The 19,812-nt window shown below is 46.8% G+C and overlaps 1 protein-coding gene across 11 annotated transcripts in view; it reads right to left on the reverse strand.

Annotated features, from left to right (window-relative positions):
• PPP6R1 (protein phosphatase 6 regulatory subunit 1) overlaps nt 1-19,812 on the reverse strand; it is a 1,126,148-nt gene that overhangs the window by 446,218 nt on the left and 660,118 nt on the right. For all 11 annotated transcript variants that reach the window (XM_078655037.1, XM_078655034.1, XM_078655036.1 and 8 more), the window contains 2 exons: nt 3,147-3,204; nt 2,903-3,048 (listed from right to left, as the gene is read on the reverse strand). In XM_078655037.1, the coding sequence (XP_078511163.1) occupies nt 2,903-3,048; nt 3,147-3,204 (204 nt within the window). The remainder of the gene's footprint in view (nt 1-2,902; nt 3,049-3,146; nt 3,205-19,812) is intronic.

The following is a 19,812-nucleotide window of genomic DNA, read 5'->3' on the forward strand; positions in this document are numbered from 1 at the left end:
AGTTCAAGTGTCCAGACGATTGAAGCGCTACATAATTTTAGAGTTGAGTCTTGTCCCACGACGAATCTAAGGACTCAACCACAGTGGAGCCCTTAAGTACCCTAAGGAAAGGTTTGCAACAACTCCGGGTCCTCTCCCAGAGGAGGGGCTGGACAGAGGGGAGGATACTCCCATGTTCTTTATACAGCTTTGTGCTAGAGCAGAAACCAAGGTTTCCTGAACTGGCTCAAACTGGAGTATGCAAGGAGGGCACCAAATATGCCCTTCAAAGCAGTTTGGTGGGCTGGCAAGCGTCCCTACCCCATTACACGAAGTCCTGTTTGGGAGGTGGTCACTCCTTCCTGTGACAGGAAACCTATTGTTCTACCTTCCCCTACTCAAGTTTGGCTCATCAGCAGGAGGGCAGAATTGTGTCAGCCATCGTCAGCAGCACTAGCTTGGTTGCAGATCCTGAAAGGCTGTTACAGGGAGTACTGAAACAAAAGTAAAGAAACCTGGCACACAATTTAGTTGCTGCACTTGACAATAGTTACAATATGAACCTTTTCCACCCACTGACGGCGTACTAACTTTAGAACACAGTCAATTCAGACTAAGTGCTCGATTTGATTTTTTGCAATCCGGTCCTAAGTGGGATAGGTCCTATATGAAATGACAAAAACATATGCACAGCAGGACCTAGCAAAAGTGAACATTGTTCTGGTGTACTTTTCATTCTTTAAATTGTGTTCTTTAAATTGTGACTAAATTGTTTCAATTGTACCATAATTGATGTATTCACAAATCGTTGCTTTTGATTTTATCTATTGTCTAAAAAAAAAATTTATGGTGTTTTTTCACATTTCTGACGATTACAAAATTGGTATGCTTTGCAGAAATTATTTTTCGTGTATAATTAAGTTGAAAAGATCCTCTGAATAGAATTAACGGAGGTTCTCAGTCTGCATTTAAATAAACAGCAGCGACTAAATTGGGTGCCAGGTTTCTTTACTTTTGTTTCAGAACTTTGTCCTTCCTGGCACCGCATGGACAAGACCCCATTAGTGTTTACAGTTACAGGGAGTACAGCTGTGTCCCCTAGGGAGCCCCGGGTCCAGTACATGGAATCACACATCCAACACTGGGGTTGGTGTATGATTCCAACATGTTTGACACCAAACATGGCCAGGTTTGACGCAGTCACTATATAGTTAGGCATCTCATAATGACGGATGGCCACAATATGTCTAAAAATGGTTGACAGCACATACAAAGCCCGGAGAATTGACCCGAGGTTTTTAGGGGTGTCCTTCTCATACAGGGGCACCCTCACACTTATAACCAAGCACCCTGCCCTCAGAACTTAAGAGCCTGCCATAGGGGTGACATAGATTTTAAGTGCAGTGACCTCAGATATGAGGAAACCTATATCTGTTGAGAGAGGTGCAAGCACAAACACACACGCTGCAATGGCAGGACTGTAATCGTAGCTTAAGTCGACTCCCATGAGTGGCACAATGCACACCTATGCCCATGGTACCACATGCTAGGGACCTTCAAGGGTACACCAGTAGCCAATTGTGGAGGTGCCAGAGTACTTATGTCAATTTAGGGGAGAAAGCACCGTTGCTGGGGTACTGATTAGCAGGATTCCAGCAGACTAAGTCAAAAACACACCAGGCACAATGTGGGGGTACCATGCTAGAAGGATCCTACCTTCCTAAAGGTGTGTTCTATGTTTATTGAGTGGTGTTGGACAGCTGTTTCCTGCGCTGAAAAAAGTGAGCAACAGCCCTGAGATGCACGTTGATCAGTTAGAAAATGTTAAGTTCCTATTCTTTGAAGAGATGGGTCTTCAATTTCTTTCTGAATTGCAGGAGGGGAGAAGCAGCTCCAGTGGGAATGGTTTTGTGGGTTAGATGCACAAGTTACACCCTCTCTCACTCAAACTCATTCCATATGGCAAATGGAGGAAGATTTGTGAAAATATTTTGAGTAACAGGCATAAGACCTACCAGCAGGCTAGAGAGGTCAACTTCCGTGAGATTTGACAGACTAAATTTAAGTCACGTGCCAGGTTACTTAATACACTGAACCCAGTGCATGTCAGATTGTCCTATGTGTCGACACGATAAAGCAGGAATTCCACATATGTTAGGTAGCACTAGATACAGCAGGCTAGAGAGGTCAACTTCCGTGAGATTTGACAGACTAAATTTAAGTTACGTGCCAGGTTACTTAATACACTGAACCCAGTGCATGTCAGATTGCCCTATGTGTCGACACGATAAAGCAGGAATTCTACATATGTTAGGTAGCACTAGATACATGTAACAACAAGTCACTGGGTAAATTGCGATTTTCATGGGACAGGACAACATATGTAATTTATATAAATATAAATTCAAGAAACTAAACAAAGCTATGAAAAGGGCTGCAAATCGTGAGAGTATGTGTTCTCTTGATTTAAGCCATGGGTTCAATAGCGTAGACTTATTTTGAGAAGTAGGTACGTTTTTCACAGTTTCTTTATAAGGTAGGACATCACATTGTAAACCATTTAGCTCACTGGATTTTGACATGCATTATTCGATGTCTGGGTTAAGTAATAGGTTGTGTCTGTTATTTTTTAAATAAGTCTTAATTTAAAATAGACGCAGGAAAACGTTTTATAGATTAGCCCAGGGTCATGTTTTAGGGCAATTCCAGATGCATAAGAGATCTTCCTAACAGAAGAAAGTCTTTGAAGGTTTAGCATGAGGAGGTGAGATTTGAAGTAGCGAAAAAACTAGTGCTGTAAATGAGCATAGATTTTTGGACCACAAAATGAATGCAGCAAAATATTTCAGAAGGAATACAATAGCTTCCAGCTATGCCGCTCCCACTTCTAATATAGAATGATCATTCAGAATGGATATCAGACCTGGTGCCCGAAGTCTTCACTGTACCAGAGGAGAAACGTATTTCCTTCTCTTGCCAGATGTCCTCCCCGTCAGAACCATCGTCATCCTCGTCATCAAATTGCTGAATCCGCTCTTTGCAGCAGATATCAAAGAGGTTGGCATTTGGCTGCAGGCAGAGAGAAAAGATAAGGAAATATCACAGGGGAAAAACACACTGTTTGAAAGTATCTTGAGAGAACCAGAAGAGCTCATTAAAGTACTTACGCTGTCATCATCAGCATGGAGAGAAAATGTAATGTTGGCTGTTTTATCAAAGGGGGCACTGTAAAAAAAAGATATATGGTATTAAATGGCATCAAGGAAAAAGAAGGTGAGAGTGTGGTATTAGTGATTGGTCACCAAAAGTGTAAGTGGGAAATCATCAATCAAGAAAAGCTTGAGTAATCTAACAGTGGGAGAACAGCTGCATGGACACTGTGGGTCAGTGGCTTATTGGAGGAGCTATTAAATGTGCCCAGCATTCCTTTCAAAACAACTCAATTATTCATTTTGTCATGCTAGAAACAGCAATGGCAGTCATAACGTTCCTTATATGGTAGCATAATTTGAACGTCATCTATGTAGCCACAGCTTTCATGTAAAACAAATCTGCAATACCGCCAAATAACCAATTTGAAAGGTTAAAATGTAGACGTCTACTGTGTTGAGTTAAAAAGAAATTATCCAAACTATCGAAGAGGCAATCCGATTAGGATGTTCTGGCAGATAATAATCTTTCGTAACTCGCCTCCTCCTACAAACAATATCATGTGTCATCATTAGAAGTAGTTTCGCCGTTTGACAAGTTCAAAATGGAAAAAAATACTAAAGAAAGAAATGAGGGATGTAGGAGATCAATTGATGAAACTCAAAAGATGCATCACGTCAGAAGTAAGGTTGTCCTCTTGAAAATATCAGGTCAATGTTTTGGGCGTTAGTACTGAGCAGCATGTCAGTCGACTTTTTTGACTGCAACTGAAAGACTAAAAACTAAACAAGCAGTGCAATCACAAGAGATGTTGGACAGAGTAAATGCAAATACTATCCAAAGCCTTATGGGAACATGGTGCCAGAGTCTACTGCTTTGAATGAACTGCACAATGGAGGGAAAGCTACAACATAATAAAAGGAATAGGCAGCTAGTGAAGAGATTTGCAATTGTCTTGAATTTAAGTCTTTAGCATGTTAGATATGTGGTACAGCCTATTAATTTAACTGACAGAGGCCCAGTGCCTTTTACCAATGGTACTGCAGGTAAGAATTCTCAGGCACAAGTTACAGTAACAATGTACCATTTGTATGTTTAGTCCAGAGCAGGATGACTATGGCCCCGTTTAGACCCCATATACATGTACTTTCAACAGAAAAGCCCTCCAAGACAAAAGGTTTCTATGCAGCTGCTTCTTTTCCTACCCAAAAAAAGCATCTCAATGAATACACCCACACAGTGATCAGGTGCGGCATGAAGGCTGTAGAAGGGCCCTTCTCCGATCTTATTTAATGCGTGAAATACCATGCATATATTTAACCCATGCAGAGGAGAGGCTATGTCCATTGTGTGAGGCTTTTCAGGATTTCAAACACTACACCTTTGCCATTTGTATGCAATTGGAGCAAGAGAAAAGGAAAAATTACTGGGTAGATGACTCATGTTTCAAGAGAACAACAAATGTAGCTTATAGTTAGTGCCATTGCAGATGATACCCTAAAGAGCAGAAATCTAGTCCCCAACAAAAGAAACAAAATAAACAAAATAGTCTACTATAGCATCAAAGGACTCATAATAAGAAAGAAGCATGGGGAAGTTTTATAAAAGCATGTGTCCACCAACGTAAAGCACTTTGACCACACAGAGCTTTCAAGAAATTGCTAAAACAAGTTGTTTGCTTCACGTGGTTGAACTCAAGTAGTCAATACTTTGAGCCACACAACAATAAACCAACTCAGCAGCTCAGTACACAAAACTAATTTGTGATGAAGCCAAATAACTAATTGCAAAATAAGGGCTTCATATTGGAGAGTTCATAGCCTGGTACCAAACAGCTTTCCAGGTGGTTAGAACAAACACCCATAATAGAATACAAAGTGCCCAGAACAGTTAGCATTTATCAGTATAAGCACCAAAGTTAACTGTTCTTGTCCTCTCAGATGAAAGCAATAGAATCAATCTAACATTCTGATGTGGGCACTGTAAAATAGATCTATTAGCGAGTGAAGAGCATACATCTAGTTTACTAAGACACATTCAGAACACAAAAAGTTCTTATACTGTCAACAGCTATTAATTAGCCATAGAAGACTAAAAAGCTTGTCACATATACAAAATATGAATGCCAAGGGTTGTTCATAAATAAATCTAAGAACAGCAAATCAGCTGTAGCACTTCAACACTTCGATCTGTGATCCCTCCTGATTGTCAGTGCAGACTTTTCACACTATGGACACCAGATCACTAATAAATGATATAATTCAACCTGCTACTGACTAAAGAAAAAGGCAACACATTTTTCAAATGTGTTGTCTGCAGCACAAGCAACCTGAATTACAGCAAATATCCTGCAATGAGTGGCATGGCTCCCTTTTCAGACAGGAAATGCAATGTTGTTTTTCAAAATGATAGCTCAGATCCCTTTTATTCAGTCAGAATTTAGAGGATGTAGTCCTTGGCAAACGACATGATCTATAAACACACACATACACGATACCCACCCCCACACACACACACCCCACCACCAAGTAGATCTAGTTAGGTCTGTTCTTCCACAGAAAGAGTGTTTTTTGGTTTGCTAATAACTTTCGTCCCATTTGACAAATCTTCACAACACTTTCCAAAACAACAAAGAAGTTAATCCACTTCAGGTGCTTCCTGAAATGTTTCAGTGTAATCCGTTAAGAGGAGCTGAGAAAAAAGGGAGGGTCTCAAAATGTAAAATCCCCATGCATTTTCCATAGACTTCTTGAACATAGGCTACAGCAAAATCTGATGAACGGAATTAAACAAATTTGGCAGGAAGCTAGATATTGGTACGGAAAATGTGATTTTTGTGATTGGGTGTAAATTCGTTCAGTAGTTTGAGAAATTTAGCGTAATACATAATTGTATACCTAAGTGGCTTGGTCAGCAAGAGTTTCCAGAGAATCTCGCCAGACCACCAGTTTGAAAATGGAGCATTCTAATTGACCTAGAGAGCTGGACTAATCGCTCTGACTGGCTGCCAGCAACCTGAATTTTTGTTTTGCTGGCAGCCATTAGAGGACTGTCCCCTGTCCTGAAATAAAATACAAATAAGGAGGTAGTGTAGGGATAACCTGACCCTTTAGGGCCAATGGGGGGCCGGGGCCCCAGTGTCTAATATGGCTCAGGGGGCCTGCCTCCCCTTTCATTTAAAAAAAAAAAAAAAGTTTCTGGGTAGGATGTCCCCAGGGCCAGACCCTGTGGCCAAACTCCTACCACACATGGCCGAAAGTCATGTGCAGTGTGGGGTTGGCCACAGGACCTGGCCTTGCACCAACCCACCACTACACATGGTTAAAGGCTGTGACCAGAATGGAGTTGGCTACTTGCAGGGAGGGTTGTGGGGAGGGGGTTAGTCACAGGTGTGGGAACCATGGGAAAGTGGCCTTTTTTGACATGTTCATCCCCACTTTTTGCCTAGCACCTGAAGCAATTTAGACAGAAGTGCACTGGATTCCTGCTATACAGGCTCCCAGTGCCAGATTTCATTCTCTAAAACTGTACAACTGTTCCCCCAATTAGCAATACCTTTAGCACCCCCTGTAAGTCCCTAGTAAATGGTACCACTGGTACCTGGGGCAAGGAGGCTAAAGAGGGTCCCTAAGGGTTGCAGCATGTATTATGCCACCCTAAGGGACCCCTCAGCACCAACATGCAAACTGCCATTACAGGCTGCGTACCAAGGTGCAGAGAAAAGCGAAAGCACAATATGGCACACCTCCTATGTACCATACCTACACATACTGCATGCAATATAGGTAAGTCACTCCTATGGCAGGCCTTAGAGCCCCAAGGTAGGGTGCACTACACTACATGTGTGGACATATCTCCAGGATTTCCCCTGTGATGGCCAAATCAATGCTTAAATAATACAATTGAACAGAGAAGCCATTTTGAGTACATCTGCTGGACACTGGTATCTACGAGTTCCCCAGCTACATGATGGCTTCACTGAAACTAGAGACATTTGGTATCAAACATCTCAGATCAATAAACAAACACTGATTGCAGTGGCGGATTTCTTATTACATGCACACAGGAGGCCTCTTAGAGGTGCCCCGTGAAAACCTACTATCTACTAGGTGAATGGTGTAGACCAGCCTGGAACCATAAACAGGTGTCTGAGCCCCTGTAGGTGAAAGCCAATGCTATCTGAGAGCAGAAACAATGCCTTCTCTGGCCGGAGGTGTTGTTACCTCCTCCAAGCAGGACGGCTAAGTGATTAGAATATCAAGGGAGGTGGCTTCAAAGGCCTCAGCCGCCTTTAACATGCAACCCAAGGCTTCCCCTGACAGGTGAAATGCCACCACCTGCCCCAGGCCCATTTAGCACCAGGACAGGTGGAAAAATGAACTTGTCAGAAAGCATGTTCCCCTGTCAGGCTAGTTACATCCCTACGGTGGGTTACCTGATGTGAAATTGAATTTTATAATTCTACCATTTTAGTTTTAGCAGAATCGAGCTCTCTGGGTCAGGGTTATGGACACTTCTCACAGAAGTGGTATTATAGAGAGTTGACTGGGGGTGAGTGCTTGCAATGTTCAACACTCTGTCCATCATCCCCTTTGGTTTTGCTTTGTTCGCCCTAAGTTGGTAGGGTATGTTCAGACGTGGGTCCCTTGCTCACTTTGCCACTGGATTCAAGCTAGCCTGGCTGATGACTGCTGATTAGCCAGAAACCAGTCCCAGGATGCTTTTTTCCGGTCCAGGGAAGACATGGCTTGGCAGTTCGGGCTGGACTGTTCCCATGAGGCACAGGGTCAGACTGATATGCATATGGCCATGTCTGAACTAGGGTGGCGGAGTGATCTAAAGAATGATGATGGATTAAACCCACATCAGTTGACTGGGGGTGAGTGCTTGCAATGTACAACACTTCGTCCAGCGCCGAGACACCCGTAAGGGTATTTGCGCGCTTTAAAAATCGCATAAATAAATAAATAAATCCCTGTTGGTGTTACTTTGTTCTCCCTAAGTTGGCAGGGTATGCCCAGACGTGGGTCCCTTGCTCACTTTGCCACGGGATTCAAGCTAGCCTGGCTGATGACGGCTGATTAGCCAGAAACCTGTCCCAGGATGCTTTTTTCCAGTACAGGTAAGAGGTAGCTTGGCAGTTTGGGCTGTACTGTTCCCATGAGGCACAGGGTCAGACTGATTTGCAAATGGCCGTGTCTGAACTAGGGTGGCTGAGTGAGTTAAAGAATAATGATGGAATAAACCCAGATCAGTTGACTGGGGGCGAGTGCTTGCAATGTTCAACACTCCATCCAGCGTCCCCTTTGGTTTTCATACAGAGAGTTTAGACACACTAAAAGTAGGTAACCCATTGGCTACTACCGGTCACTCCCATTAACACCCCATAATTGAGTATTTAGGTGGCACCCCTGATACCAGGAACTCAGATTCTTTGGATCCCGAAGAAGAGGCCAAAGAAGAGCTGCGAGGAAAGCGAGAACTGATGACTTACTGTGGACTTTTGGCACCAAACCCTGCCTGCCTGCACCAGTCTCGACAATCAAGACCAGCACCCTCGTTCTGCAGTTGAACATCTTCCAAGAACACTTGTAGACTGCCAGCCCTTTGCAAATTGCCAACAATCTCTCTTGACGTATAAGAGCTACTCTCCTGCAGTCTGCAAGTACCAAAAACGCCAAGTCCTGTACAAAGAGTTGCAGCGTCCCGACCAACCCAACGCAGCAGCCTCCCATGAAGTGGAACTTGTGTTCCAGAAGGTCAGCTCTGAACCCCTACCACTGAGTGAGGGAGACCAGGACCATCCGGAGCTGCACAGGACCAATACCAGAGTACTGGACCCCTTGCAGCAAGCAGTGCCCATGAGAGTCCAATACTGACTCCCAGTACACCGAGAGAAGGGCAGCCGTCGAGGGACGTCAGCACCGCAAAGAACCACTTCTAGAAGGGCCCAGCTGCATTGATTTTGCACCCACAACCGGCAAGACTGACAACTGCAAGGCCCAGCCGACCTTTCCACTCTGCAGCTGAGAGCCCCAGCCCGGGTACCGACAAACCGGCTGTACCCCTTGTTCCCAGAACCCTTGTGACCCGAGCACCCAGTTGGGAGCTTCTGTACTTGTCCCCAAGCTCCCCTCTGCAGCCTGTTTCTAGGTGCCCCCTCTTCTTTCCACCGGTGTAGCACACACAGCTACCAACCCGACCAGCACCTTAGCACTAGGACGTCTACGGCCTCAAGTCCAGAACGAGACCCCCAGAAACAGACCATAAATAACATTCAAAATATGTCTTTTCTCCCATATGGAAGCTTTGCTGTGTAAAGACGCATTTAAGTGTACAGTTTACTTACCTGTGAAAATTCATATTTAAAAAAGTTCTTAACTGATAAAGAAGTTCTTGGTGTTAAGATTTATATAAAAAAAAGTTATTTTTACAAATTGGTCTTGGATTTTTTCTTGAATGTGTCGCTTATTTATTGCCTCTGTGAGTACTACAAATGCTGAGCACTACCCTCTGACAAGCCTAAACTGCTTACCCACAACTAAGACAAGAGAGCATTTAGTGTTATCATTTCTGCCTTTGAAAACCAATGTGTCATCTGGACTCTTTACACACAGTGTACCTCGTCTTGGTCCACTACATAAAGAGCCAGCTTCCTACATTGGTGGTTCAGCCATGGGATACAAGACATTTGAAGATACTACTTGGTCAATAAGTGACACCATGAAGAAAATCTACAATAGACATTAGTTAAAAATCATTTTACGAATTTTTGTCGATTTTTCAAAATTTCCAAACTTAAACTTTTAGGGGACTGCTGAAGCCACCCAATCCAACTGTAATCAAATTTTATAAGTACCCTAGACAGTTAGCCCTTCAAAAGTATAGTCTGCTAAATTGTTTCTAACTTTCTAAAAAGGTCCCAACTGATCGAATACTATGTCCGAGGCACAGGGCAATAGCCAGTCGCTCAAACCTGCGTTCCTACGGGAAACTTAAGTTGGCCCAACTTAAGGACCTCTTCAAAGCATGGAACCTTGCCATTAGGTCTAAACCTAACAAGTCACTTACACACCCTGCTTGCTGAGCAGGATAGAGCCACGGCAATGGAAGATAGCCCTAAGGATACAGGGGATGAAGATCTCAGCGAGGATGAGTCCTCAAATTCCTCTACTGACAGTACATCTATTGGGAATAACTCTAGTAGTACCTCAGAAGAAGATGAACAAGATGCAGACCTTCAAAAGCTATCCAGGGCGATAGATCTAAAAACTTTAATCTTAGCCATAGAAAAAGAGAGAGCCAGGATGGGCATAGCTTCCATCTCTGGTGCCCGCAAAATTGTAAATAGCGAGAAAGATGAAGCTTTAAACCATATGATCACCAAAGGGATTGTAGAGGGTGAAGATATCACCAAGTAGTTTACAGCCTTTGAGAGTGCCTGTAAGATGAAGCGCCTCAGCCAGAATTATATGGGCTCTCTACTCTGGGAGCTGTGTTAAGGAAAGTGCAGACTCCTGGCACTGAATGAGGCAGATGCGGAGTCTTCTGAACCCATGAAAGAGACCTTGTTTGAGGGCTTTGGACTCACCACTGAGGAATACAGGATTAGATTAAGGAAGCCTCACAAAACCTACAGTCAGACCTGGGTAGATGATGTTGATTTCTCAGTCAAAACTCTAGGTGGCTGGTTAAAAGGTAACAAAGTGTACGATAATGATGTACTTTATAATCTTTTTATGAAAGAGCTTCTGTTAAGTAACTATAGTACTAGGTGGACCAAGGTCCAGTCTCTTTCCAAGAATTGGTAAAGAAGGCTGACCATTGGGTCAAGACCAGGGTGTCCAAGAAGTCTCATTGGGGCAGGAGTGTGACCAAAAGAAAGGCTAATGCCACCCCCTAAAGGTAAAGAGTGGGCACCCTATAGATAAAAACAAGTCTTATCAAGGCCACAAAAAACTGTTCAGGAGGATGGGCCCAAGACAATACACAGATCAAGGGTAGGTATCAGGGTAAGAACTGGGATTTCAAGAAGACTTGGTGCTTTCATTGTACAGCAAATGGGCACTGAACTGAGACCCAATCTGTCCCAAAAAGGCTTCCTATAGTGCTCCCCCAGTTAACACTGAGGTGATGAGTCTCCAGACAGGATCCTTAGTGTACCCTGACCCGGTCAGAAAGCACGCTGAAGTCACTTTAGTGTCAGACAGTGGTGTTGATGTAGCTGTCCTGGCTCTCTGGCTCAGTAATATAAAGAACAAACAGCCACATATTAATGGGATTAGAGTGGAAACATTGAGAGATACCAGTTTTTCAGTCAGCATGGTGACACTTGCTGTATCTCCAGAACAGTACATGACTGGACACACTTATCCAGTCACCAAAGCTGATATTGTGACCAAGGATCATTTCATGGCTATGGTGGGGTGGGGGGGGGTTACTGGCCAAAAGAAGGTGGCTGTGTCCTCTGCAATTCCTGTTGAATATCTGCTAAGCAATGATCTGGAGTCTTCAGCATGGGCTGAGGTAGAGCTAAGATCCCATGCAGCCATGCTGGGAATCCCTGAATGGGTGTACGTAAAAACCAAAGCACAGAGCAGAGCCCAGGGTGAAAAAGAGGTGTTGACGGAGTCTGCAAGAGTGCCCCAACCCTCAGAGAGAAAATGTAGAAGTGTGGAAAGTCAGCTTCTGAACAGCCACAAGATCAGTTCCCCTAACCTCAGTGAAAAGACCTGTCAGCTCCAGAGGGAACGGAGACTCAGGAACTTGGGCTATAGCAGGCCAAGCTGCTAGGCCCAGGGGGACATTCTAGGGAAAAGCTGTGCCAAGGACAGAGGACCTGTCCTACTCTTGAAAGCATGAGACAGCAAGCTGCTGCACAAGAACAGGGAGCGGTCAGTGGATCCCATATGACCTAGTATGTAGTATGGACTCCTTTACACTGAGGTAAGAGACCCCAGATCTAGTGCCACTAGGAGAGTAGTAGTGCCTCAGCAGTACAGTGTGTTTACTCTCATTAGTCCATGACATTCACCTAGCTGGGCATCTTGGCTAGAGCAAGACTTGGAACAGGCTAATCGCACAAGTTACTACTTGTGTAACGATATACCTATAAGAGACATTAGTTAGTGATAGATTCCTTACCTTAGAATATCCCCAGACGTCAGACTGGATTCGGAAAGTTTTCGCTAGCAGTACCTCTGCGCGTCAGTAGGTGGAGGCGTATGGCTCCGCATCCGTCGCTGGCGTCATATGCGCCGAGATGACGTCACAGAGACTACTTGGGCACCACCCATGCGCACTTACGTCAGTTCTGCACATGACTTTCCACGCCAGGAACGCAGAGCCATGCCAGAAGCTGACCACTGGTGCCAAGAAACTAGGGCCCTGAAAGGGATGTCCTTAACCCTAGAAATCAGGTTGCATAACAGGGAGGATGGGTGGGGCGGTAAGGAATCGATCACTAACTAATGTCTCTTACAGATATATGGTTCCACAAGTGGTATCTTGTGCATCTGTGCATCTGAAATAGACACGATAGTTATAGATTCCTTACCTTAGAATAGATACCCCAGCAATACCAACCCCACTGGTGGGTCTGCGAACCGGATTATACCAGAAAGTCACGGAGAACAGAATGGCCAAAGAAGCCGTCTCTCCGGACAATGGTCTCCGGACTTCACTGTCAAGGCAGTAATGCTTGGTAAATGTGTGCAGCGATGCTGCCTGACAGATGTCCTGCAAGGGAACGCCGCGTCCCAAGGCAGTAGTGGCTGCCGTTGCCCTGGTAGAATGGGCACGCAGTCCCACAGGAGGCTCTTTCTTAGCCAAGGAGTAACAAGCTTTGATGCACCAAGAGATGGTTCGTTTGTGCACGGCCCAACCTTTTTTGGTGCCCCCGTAGCCAACAAAGAGCTGGTCACCCACACGGAACTGTTGTGTGCGCTTCAGACAAAACGAAAGCGCTCTTTTGGGTCCAAACGGTGGTGCCGCTCTTCCTCTTTTGAAGGATGCGGAGGTGGAAAGAAAGAGGGCGAAGTGATCGTCTGCCGACGTGGAAGGGCGTGACAACCTGGTGACGAGAAAGAATGACGGGTCTTCATAACCACAGTGTCCGGATGAACAGGAAGGAATGGAGGTTGGGAAGAAAGAGCCAGGAGCTCACTTACTCTTCTGGCAGAGGTGATAGCTACGAGGAAAGCCGTCTTGAGAGTAAGAAGACGCAAAGGACAGTTATGAAGGGGCTCAAAGGGAAAACACATCAGAAAGGGTTTAAGTCCCATTGAGGTATGATGAACGGCACAGGAGGAAAAGTGTGTGTAATGCCTTTCAGAAAACGGTTAACAACCGGGGACTCAAAAAGAGAAGGCTGATCTGGAAACCATAGAAAGGCAGAAATGGCAGAAAGATAACCTTTGATAGTGCCCAAAGCAGAGCCCTGCTGGGCCAAGGGCAGAAGGAACACAAGAACTTCAGAAAGAGGGGCAGAAAGGGGATCCACAGATTTTGCTGTGCACCATGCCACAAACTTGTTCCACCTGCAGGCGTATACTATTTTCATGGTGGGACTCGCGGCTGCCAGAATGACATCACAGACTTTTGGAGGAAGTTCGAAAGCTGTCAACTGTCTCCGCTCAATCTCCACGCATGGAGGTGGAGGCTGGGCAGGTTCGGGTGGAGTACCGTTCCCTGCTGCTGCGACAGAAGATCCTCCCGAAGAGGCAGTCGGATCGGGGGGATCAATCTCCATGTTGAGTAGCTTGGGATACCAGTACCTTCGTGCCCAGTCCGGAGCCACCAGAATAATTTGGGCCCGGTCGCGTCAAACTTTTTCAGCACTCTGGGCAGAAGTGGTATAGGCGGAAAGGCGTACAATAGACCGCAACCCAACTCACGACGAAAAGCATCGCCAAGCGAGTGCCGCCTTGGAAATTCCAACGCGCAGAACTGATGACATTGTGTGTTCTCCTCGGTGGCGAATAGATCTAACAAAGGCTCTCCCCACCGCAGAAAGAGACCTTGCGCCATGTTCGAGTTCAGATGCCATTCGTCATCCATCATGCATCATAGGCTGTGTCCGTCTGTCCTGGTGTTCAAAGAACCTGCCACGTGTTGAACCACCAAGGTAATGCCTTGATGTTTCAGCCATGTCCAGAGACGCAGAGCCTCCTGACATAGGGTCCAGGACTCCATCCTGCCCTGTTTGTTGCAATACCACATAGCAGTGGTGTTGTCCGTGAATGCCTGCACCACACTTCCCCGGACTGAGGGAAGGAATGCCTTCAGTGCAAGTCGGATCGCCCTAAGCTCCAAAAGATTGATATGGAGCAGGGACTCCGCCGGAGACCAATGGTCTCTTATGTACGCCTCTCCCAAATGGCCTCCCCATCCCAGAATGGACACGTCCATCACCACTGTGTTCTCCGGTTGGGGAAGGGAGAGGGATCTGCCATTGACCCAATCGGAATTCGTGAGTCACCACTGCAATTTTCGTGCAGTGCCCTCCGAGATCTGGACGTGATCGGACAGGTTGCCCTGATGCTCCGCCCACTGGAACTTCAGGTCCCCCTGCAGAGTCGGCATGTGCCATCTGGCATGTTGCACTAGCAGGAGGCCATCAGGCCCAGGAGCCGGAGGGTCATCCTGACCGAAACCCGGAATAGAGGCTGAAAGATTGGAATCATAGCCTGAATATCCCGGACTCGCTGCTTGGGAGGATAAACCCGAAACCACGTCGAATCCAGATCGCTCTGATGAAGGGGAGCTTCTGAGAGGGAGCCAGGTGTGACTTCGGCACGTTGATGGAGAACCCCAGCAAATGAAGGTCGCCGGCCGTAGTCTGAAGGTGGGTGACGACTGCCTGGGGCAAGCGCCGTCAAACAACCAGTTGTCGAGGTAGGGGAAGACTTACACCCCTGACCTGCACAGATGAGCCGCGACCACCGCCATCACTTTCGTGAACACCTGAGTGGCACTGGTAAGGCCGGAGGGGAGCACGGCAAACTGAAAATGCTCCTGGCCTACCGTGAACCGCAGGTAACGCCGGTGGGCCGGTAGGACGGGGATGTGAAAATATGCATCCTGCAAGTCCAACGCTGCCATCCAGTCTCCAGGGCAGCCAAGGCCAGAGTCAACATCTTGAACTTCTCCTTCCGGAAGAAGCAATTGACATTCCTGAGGTCCAAGATGGGGCGCAAACCCCTTTTTCCTTCTTGGGGACCAGAAAGTAGTGGGAATAACAACCACGTCCTACTTCTGGCCCAAGAACGCGCTCAATGGCCCCCTTGGCCAAGAGGGCCATAACTTCCTGCTGGAGAAGCGCAAAGTGATCCTCCGACATGCAGTTGAACTGAGGTAGCATGACCGGGGGGTCGACTCGAAGGGGATAGAGTAGCACCCACTTGTCGGAAGTGACAGAACGCCAATGGGGAAGGTGATGCCGAATCCTGCCACCCACTAGCGTAGGGTGCGTCCGGAAGCTCAGACTAGGAAGGCTTCGAGGAGGATGTCGCGGTGGCGGAGGTGGACTGACCCTCATGCCGGCCCCCAGAGCAGCCATGGCAGCCTCTACACCCACAGCCACGCGGAGTTTAATTCTGTGCAGGATTTTGACTGAATGAGCGGGCAGGGGCGCTCCTTCCATGGCCACAAAAGGAATGAAAAGTAGACGTGGCCGGGCGTGTGGCGGAAAGGCACAAGGACTTGGCCGTAGCTCGAGAGTCCTTAAAACGCTCCAGCTCACTGGCGGCCCTGTCACCAAACAGGCGAGTGCCATCAAAGGGCATGTCCATGAGCGAGCTCTGGACGTCAGGGGAGAACCCAGTAGATCTCACCCAGGTGTGGGGACCAAGCGCCACAGTCGTGGAAATCGCCCTACCGAGGGAGCCTGCGGTGTCTACGCCACAACGAATGGCGAATTTAGCTGCGTCCTTACCCTCGGCCACAGCCTGAGACAGCACAGCCTGGACGTCTTCAGGGCACTGAGGTAACACCTCAAAGGTATCCCACACCGAGTGGGAATAGCGGCCCAACAGACATGCGGTGTTCACTGACCACAGCCCCAAGCTGGCTGAGGAGAACAACCGCTTGCCGAACTGCTCCAACCTCTTAGATTCCTTATCCGGCGGAGCCCTGTACCCCTACAGTTTCTAGACCAATTCTTAGACATTGTAAGTGCAGTAATGTCATTAAGAGTATATGGTGCTGGGAGTTTGTCATTACTAATTCCACAGCACCATAATGGCTTTACTGAAAACTGGAAGTTTGGTATCAAACTTCTCAGCACATTTAACCCACACTGACGCCAGTGTGGGATTTAATGAAAAATGCACTCAGATGGAATCTTAGAGATGCCCCCTGAAAAACAACCAGCCTCTGGAGGGTTCCCTGACTGGTGCCATCACGAGACAGGTTTCTGGACCCCTGGAGTGGGAGTCTTCTCTCCCTGAGCCCAGAAACAAACCCTTTCCAGGAATAGCCATCTGTGGCAGGGGAACTTCAAAGGCCTTGCCGCCTTTGTAACGCGACCCCCAGCCTCTCCTGCTATCAGGAGCAGGCCCCCTTCCAGTCTCTCCTCCTTTAAGGCAAGAAGATAGGCGGGAAAAATTAGCACACCCCAGAAGGTATGCCCACCTCTGTCAACTTCACCCCTCAGGTGCGAGAGGGGAGGTGAAGCCCACTGTTCAGTGCCCGCCATCTTGTAAACCCAAAACAAGTCCTAGGATGCTTGTTACTGGTCCAGGTAGGACCAGGCTTGGCAGTTTGGGCTGGACTGAGGCACAGGGTCAAGACTAATTTGCATATGGCTGGGTTCAAACTGGAATGGCATGGTGAGCAATAAAACGATGGATTTAGGCACAGATCTCTGTATTGGGGTGAATGTATGACATTGTTCTGCATTCTGTCCATCAACTGTTCTTTCTGCATCTTGCAGATGGCAGGCACTCTCCATTCAGGGTTCGGGATTGTGTCCACTCCCCCACATGGGGTGAGCACATCATGAGCACATCAAGGGTGTTGTCACCTTATGGTCAGTAGCCCATTGGCCACTGACCTCGAGACCCCTAAAAAAACAAACCTAAATACAGTATTTAGGGGCAGCCCTGAACCAAGAAGATCGTTCCTGTAACCTACGAAGAAGGACGAAAGAAGACGCCCAGCAGAGGACACTGCAGAGACTTGACCCCCGACGTACCGGCTCGACTGCTGTTTCCAGAGATCAAGCGCCAAAAGTCACCTTGTGCTGCAGCCAGTGACCTCCAGAACCCCGGGAGGACTGACTGCCTTCAACAAAGACCGGATCTCCTGTGAACAGCAGATTCTGTTCAAAAGAAACTCCCAAAACAGACTCTGAGCCTGCTGAGGACAAAGAAACCCAAAGCCTGGAACCACCACTGCACCAGTCACCTCCGGCCTGAGTTAGAGTGGTCCCAGCGAGGTCCCCCAGCGCCCAGAGTCTGAATTTACCATGGGTTGACCCGTCAAGGACTCCCCGTCATCTGCAGCCTCTGCAGGGAGGCCCCCACTCCAAACCACGAGTGGCCAGGTAAAGTGAAATCCGACCTCAAAAGACACCCTTGCATCCAACTGCCCTGAGCCCTGGATAAGAGAACCCGAGGTGCACCTACGTCCCCGAACCCTCCTTCTTACCTGCCCAACTGTTGGTTTCTCCCTAAAGTCTTCTTAGACAACCTGCAACCAAAATCCGAAACAGCAACTCCCGTTTAAAACAGGACACCCAACGCCAAAACAGGACCCTGCACCCAGCCGCCCCTATGCCGCAGCGGGTGCACCTTGTGTGCTAACTCGGATCCCTCTTGGCCCTGAGCCTAACACCAGGAGCTTTTCTCTCACAACCTTGTGGCCTGCTCGTGAGCAGCCACCAAACAGAGGCCCCCTACCCCCCATTGGATAACAATAGGCCTCAGCAATCTTCACCTGGCCGCCCTAGTGCAGCTGAAGGGTGCTTTTAGAGTGCATCCTCGACCCTGGGAACCCCTGGTTCTAACCCCAGAATACCAACTCCCACAAACTTGTACTTACCTGTAAACCGATAACTTCCTTTCCTCCCATAGGATTACATTGACTGTTTTCCTTGAAAATTCTTGTGTGGAGTTGGTTTGTATGAAAAACTGCAAAAGTACAAAAAATTATTTACTTACCTTTTCTCTAGGAAATGTCCCAGTGCGATATCTAGGCATATTACACAGAATAGAAAAAGTAACATAAAAAGTAATCTAAAGAGTATTCTGTAAAGTAACTGAAAAGTAATTTCAAAATATTGAATTACCTGTAATTCAACCAACTGCATTTGAACCTGCATTCAAATGTAAGGCATTGCAAAGTATTATTCACTTACCTGCACCAGGCTTGGCTTGGTTCTAGAAATGAAATAACCTAATACTTTTGATACAAACAAATTGGTCCGAGTTCAGTCTTTGAGTGTGTGACATCATTTGCTGTTTGAGTGGATACTAGAAATGCTGAACACTACCCTCTGATGGAGCCTTTCTGCTCGCCCACACTACCACAAATTGAGAGTAAGGTGCTATCAACTTTTATCTCGGTCTCCCACTGGACTCTGAGCACACTATACCTCATTTTTGGTATAGCATATACAGAGCCAGCTTCCAACAAATAGGGAAGCCATTTTGAGTACCTGCTGGACACTGGTATTTACGAGTTCCCCAGCTACATTACGGATTTGCTGAAACTAGAGATGTTTGGTATCAAACATCTCAAAATAATAAACCCAGACGGATCCAAATGATGGATGTATTAATACATGCAGCCAGAGGGCACCATGTACATGGACAGAGGTGTCCCCTGAAAACCTACAGACAACTAGTGTACTGGCTGACTGGTGTAGACCAGCCTGCCACACCAGACAGGTTTCGGACCCTCCTGCTGGTGTGAGCTCTCACTCTCTGAGGGCAGAAACAATGCCTGCTCCTTCCGGAGGTGGTGTCACCTCATCCGAGCAGGATGGCCAAGTGGTAAGCATAACAAGCTAGGAGACGGCAACGGCCTCTGCCGCCTATTATATGCGACCCAAGGCTTTCCCAGACAGGAAATGCCACCCCCGGTCCCATTTGGCACCAGGAAGTGCGGGAAAATTAGCTAGTCAGGAGGCATCTTGCCCTATCAGGCTAGTTCCACGCCTAAGATGGGCTACTTGATATGAACATTAATTTTTTATTTCACCATCTTAATTTTGGTGGATTTTTTATTTTTTTTGCAGAGTTTTATATAGCGCGAACTAGAACCGAACCGAATCAGTTATCAGAGCGCTTTACATAGCACCAGTTACGTTACATGAGGACACACTTTAATTTTTTTTAGGCACGGGGAGATTACGTGATTTGCCCAGAATCACAGGGGTTTTTTGGCGTCGTTACCGAGACTCGAACCAAGTTCCCCAGGTCCGAGGTCGAGCGCCTTAGCCGTTAGGCCAGGTTCAAGGTTGTACCCACTTCCCACAGAAAGTGGTCATATAAAGGATGTAGACAGTGTAAAGGTAAGTAGCCCACTGGCTACTACCAGTCACTCCCCATAACACCCTTAAATTGAGTATTTAGATGGCACTTCGGACACGAGGAACTCAGATTTGATGGATCCAGAAGAGGAGAAGAGCCATGAGAAAAGCGAGAAAGGAAGATTTGCTGTGGACTTTTGGTGCCATAT

Source organism: Lissotriton helveticus, chromosome 7 (assembly GCF_964261635.1).
Source record: "Lissotriton helveticus chromosome 7, aLisHel1.1, whole genome shotgun sequence".
Taxonomy (NCBI): domain Eukaryota; kingdom Metazoa; phylum Chordata; class Amphibia; order Caudata; family Salamandridae; genus Lissotriton; species Lissotriton helveticus.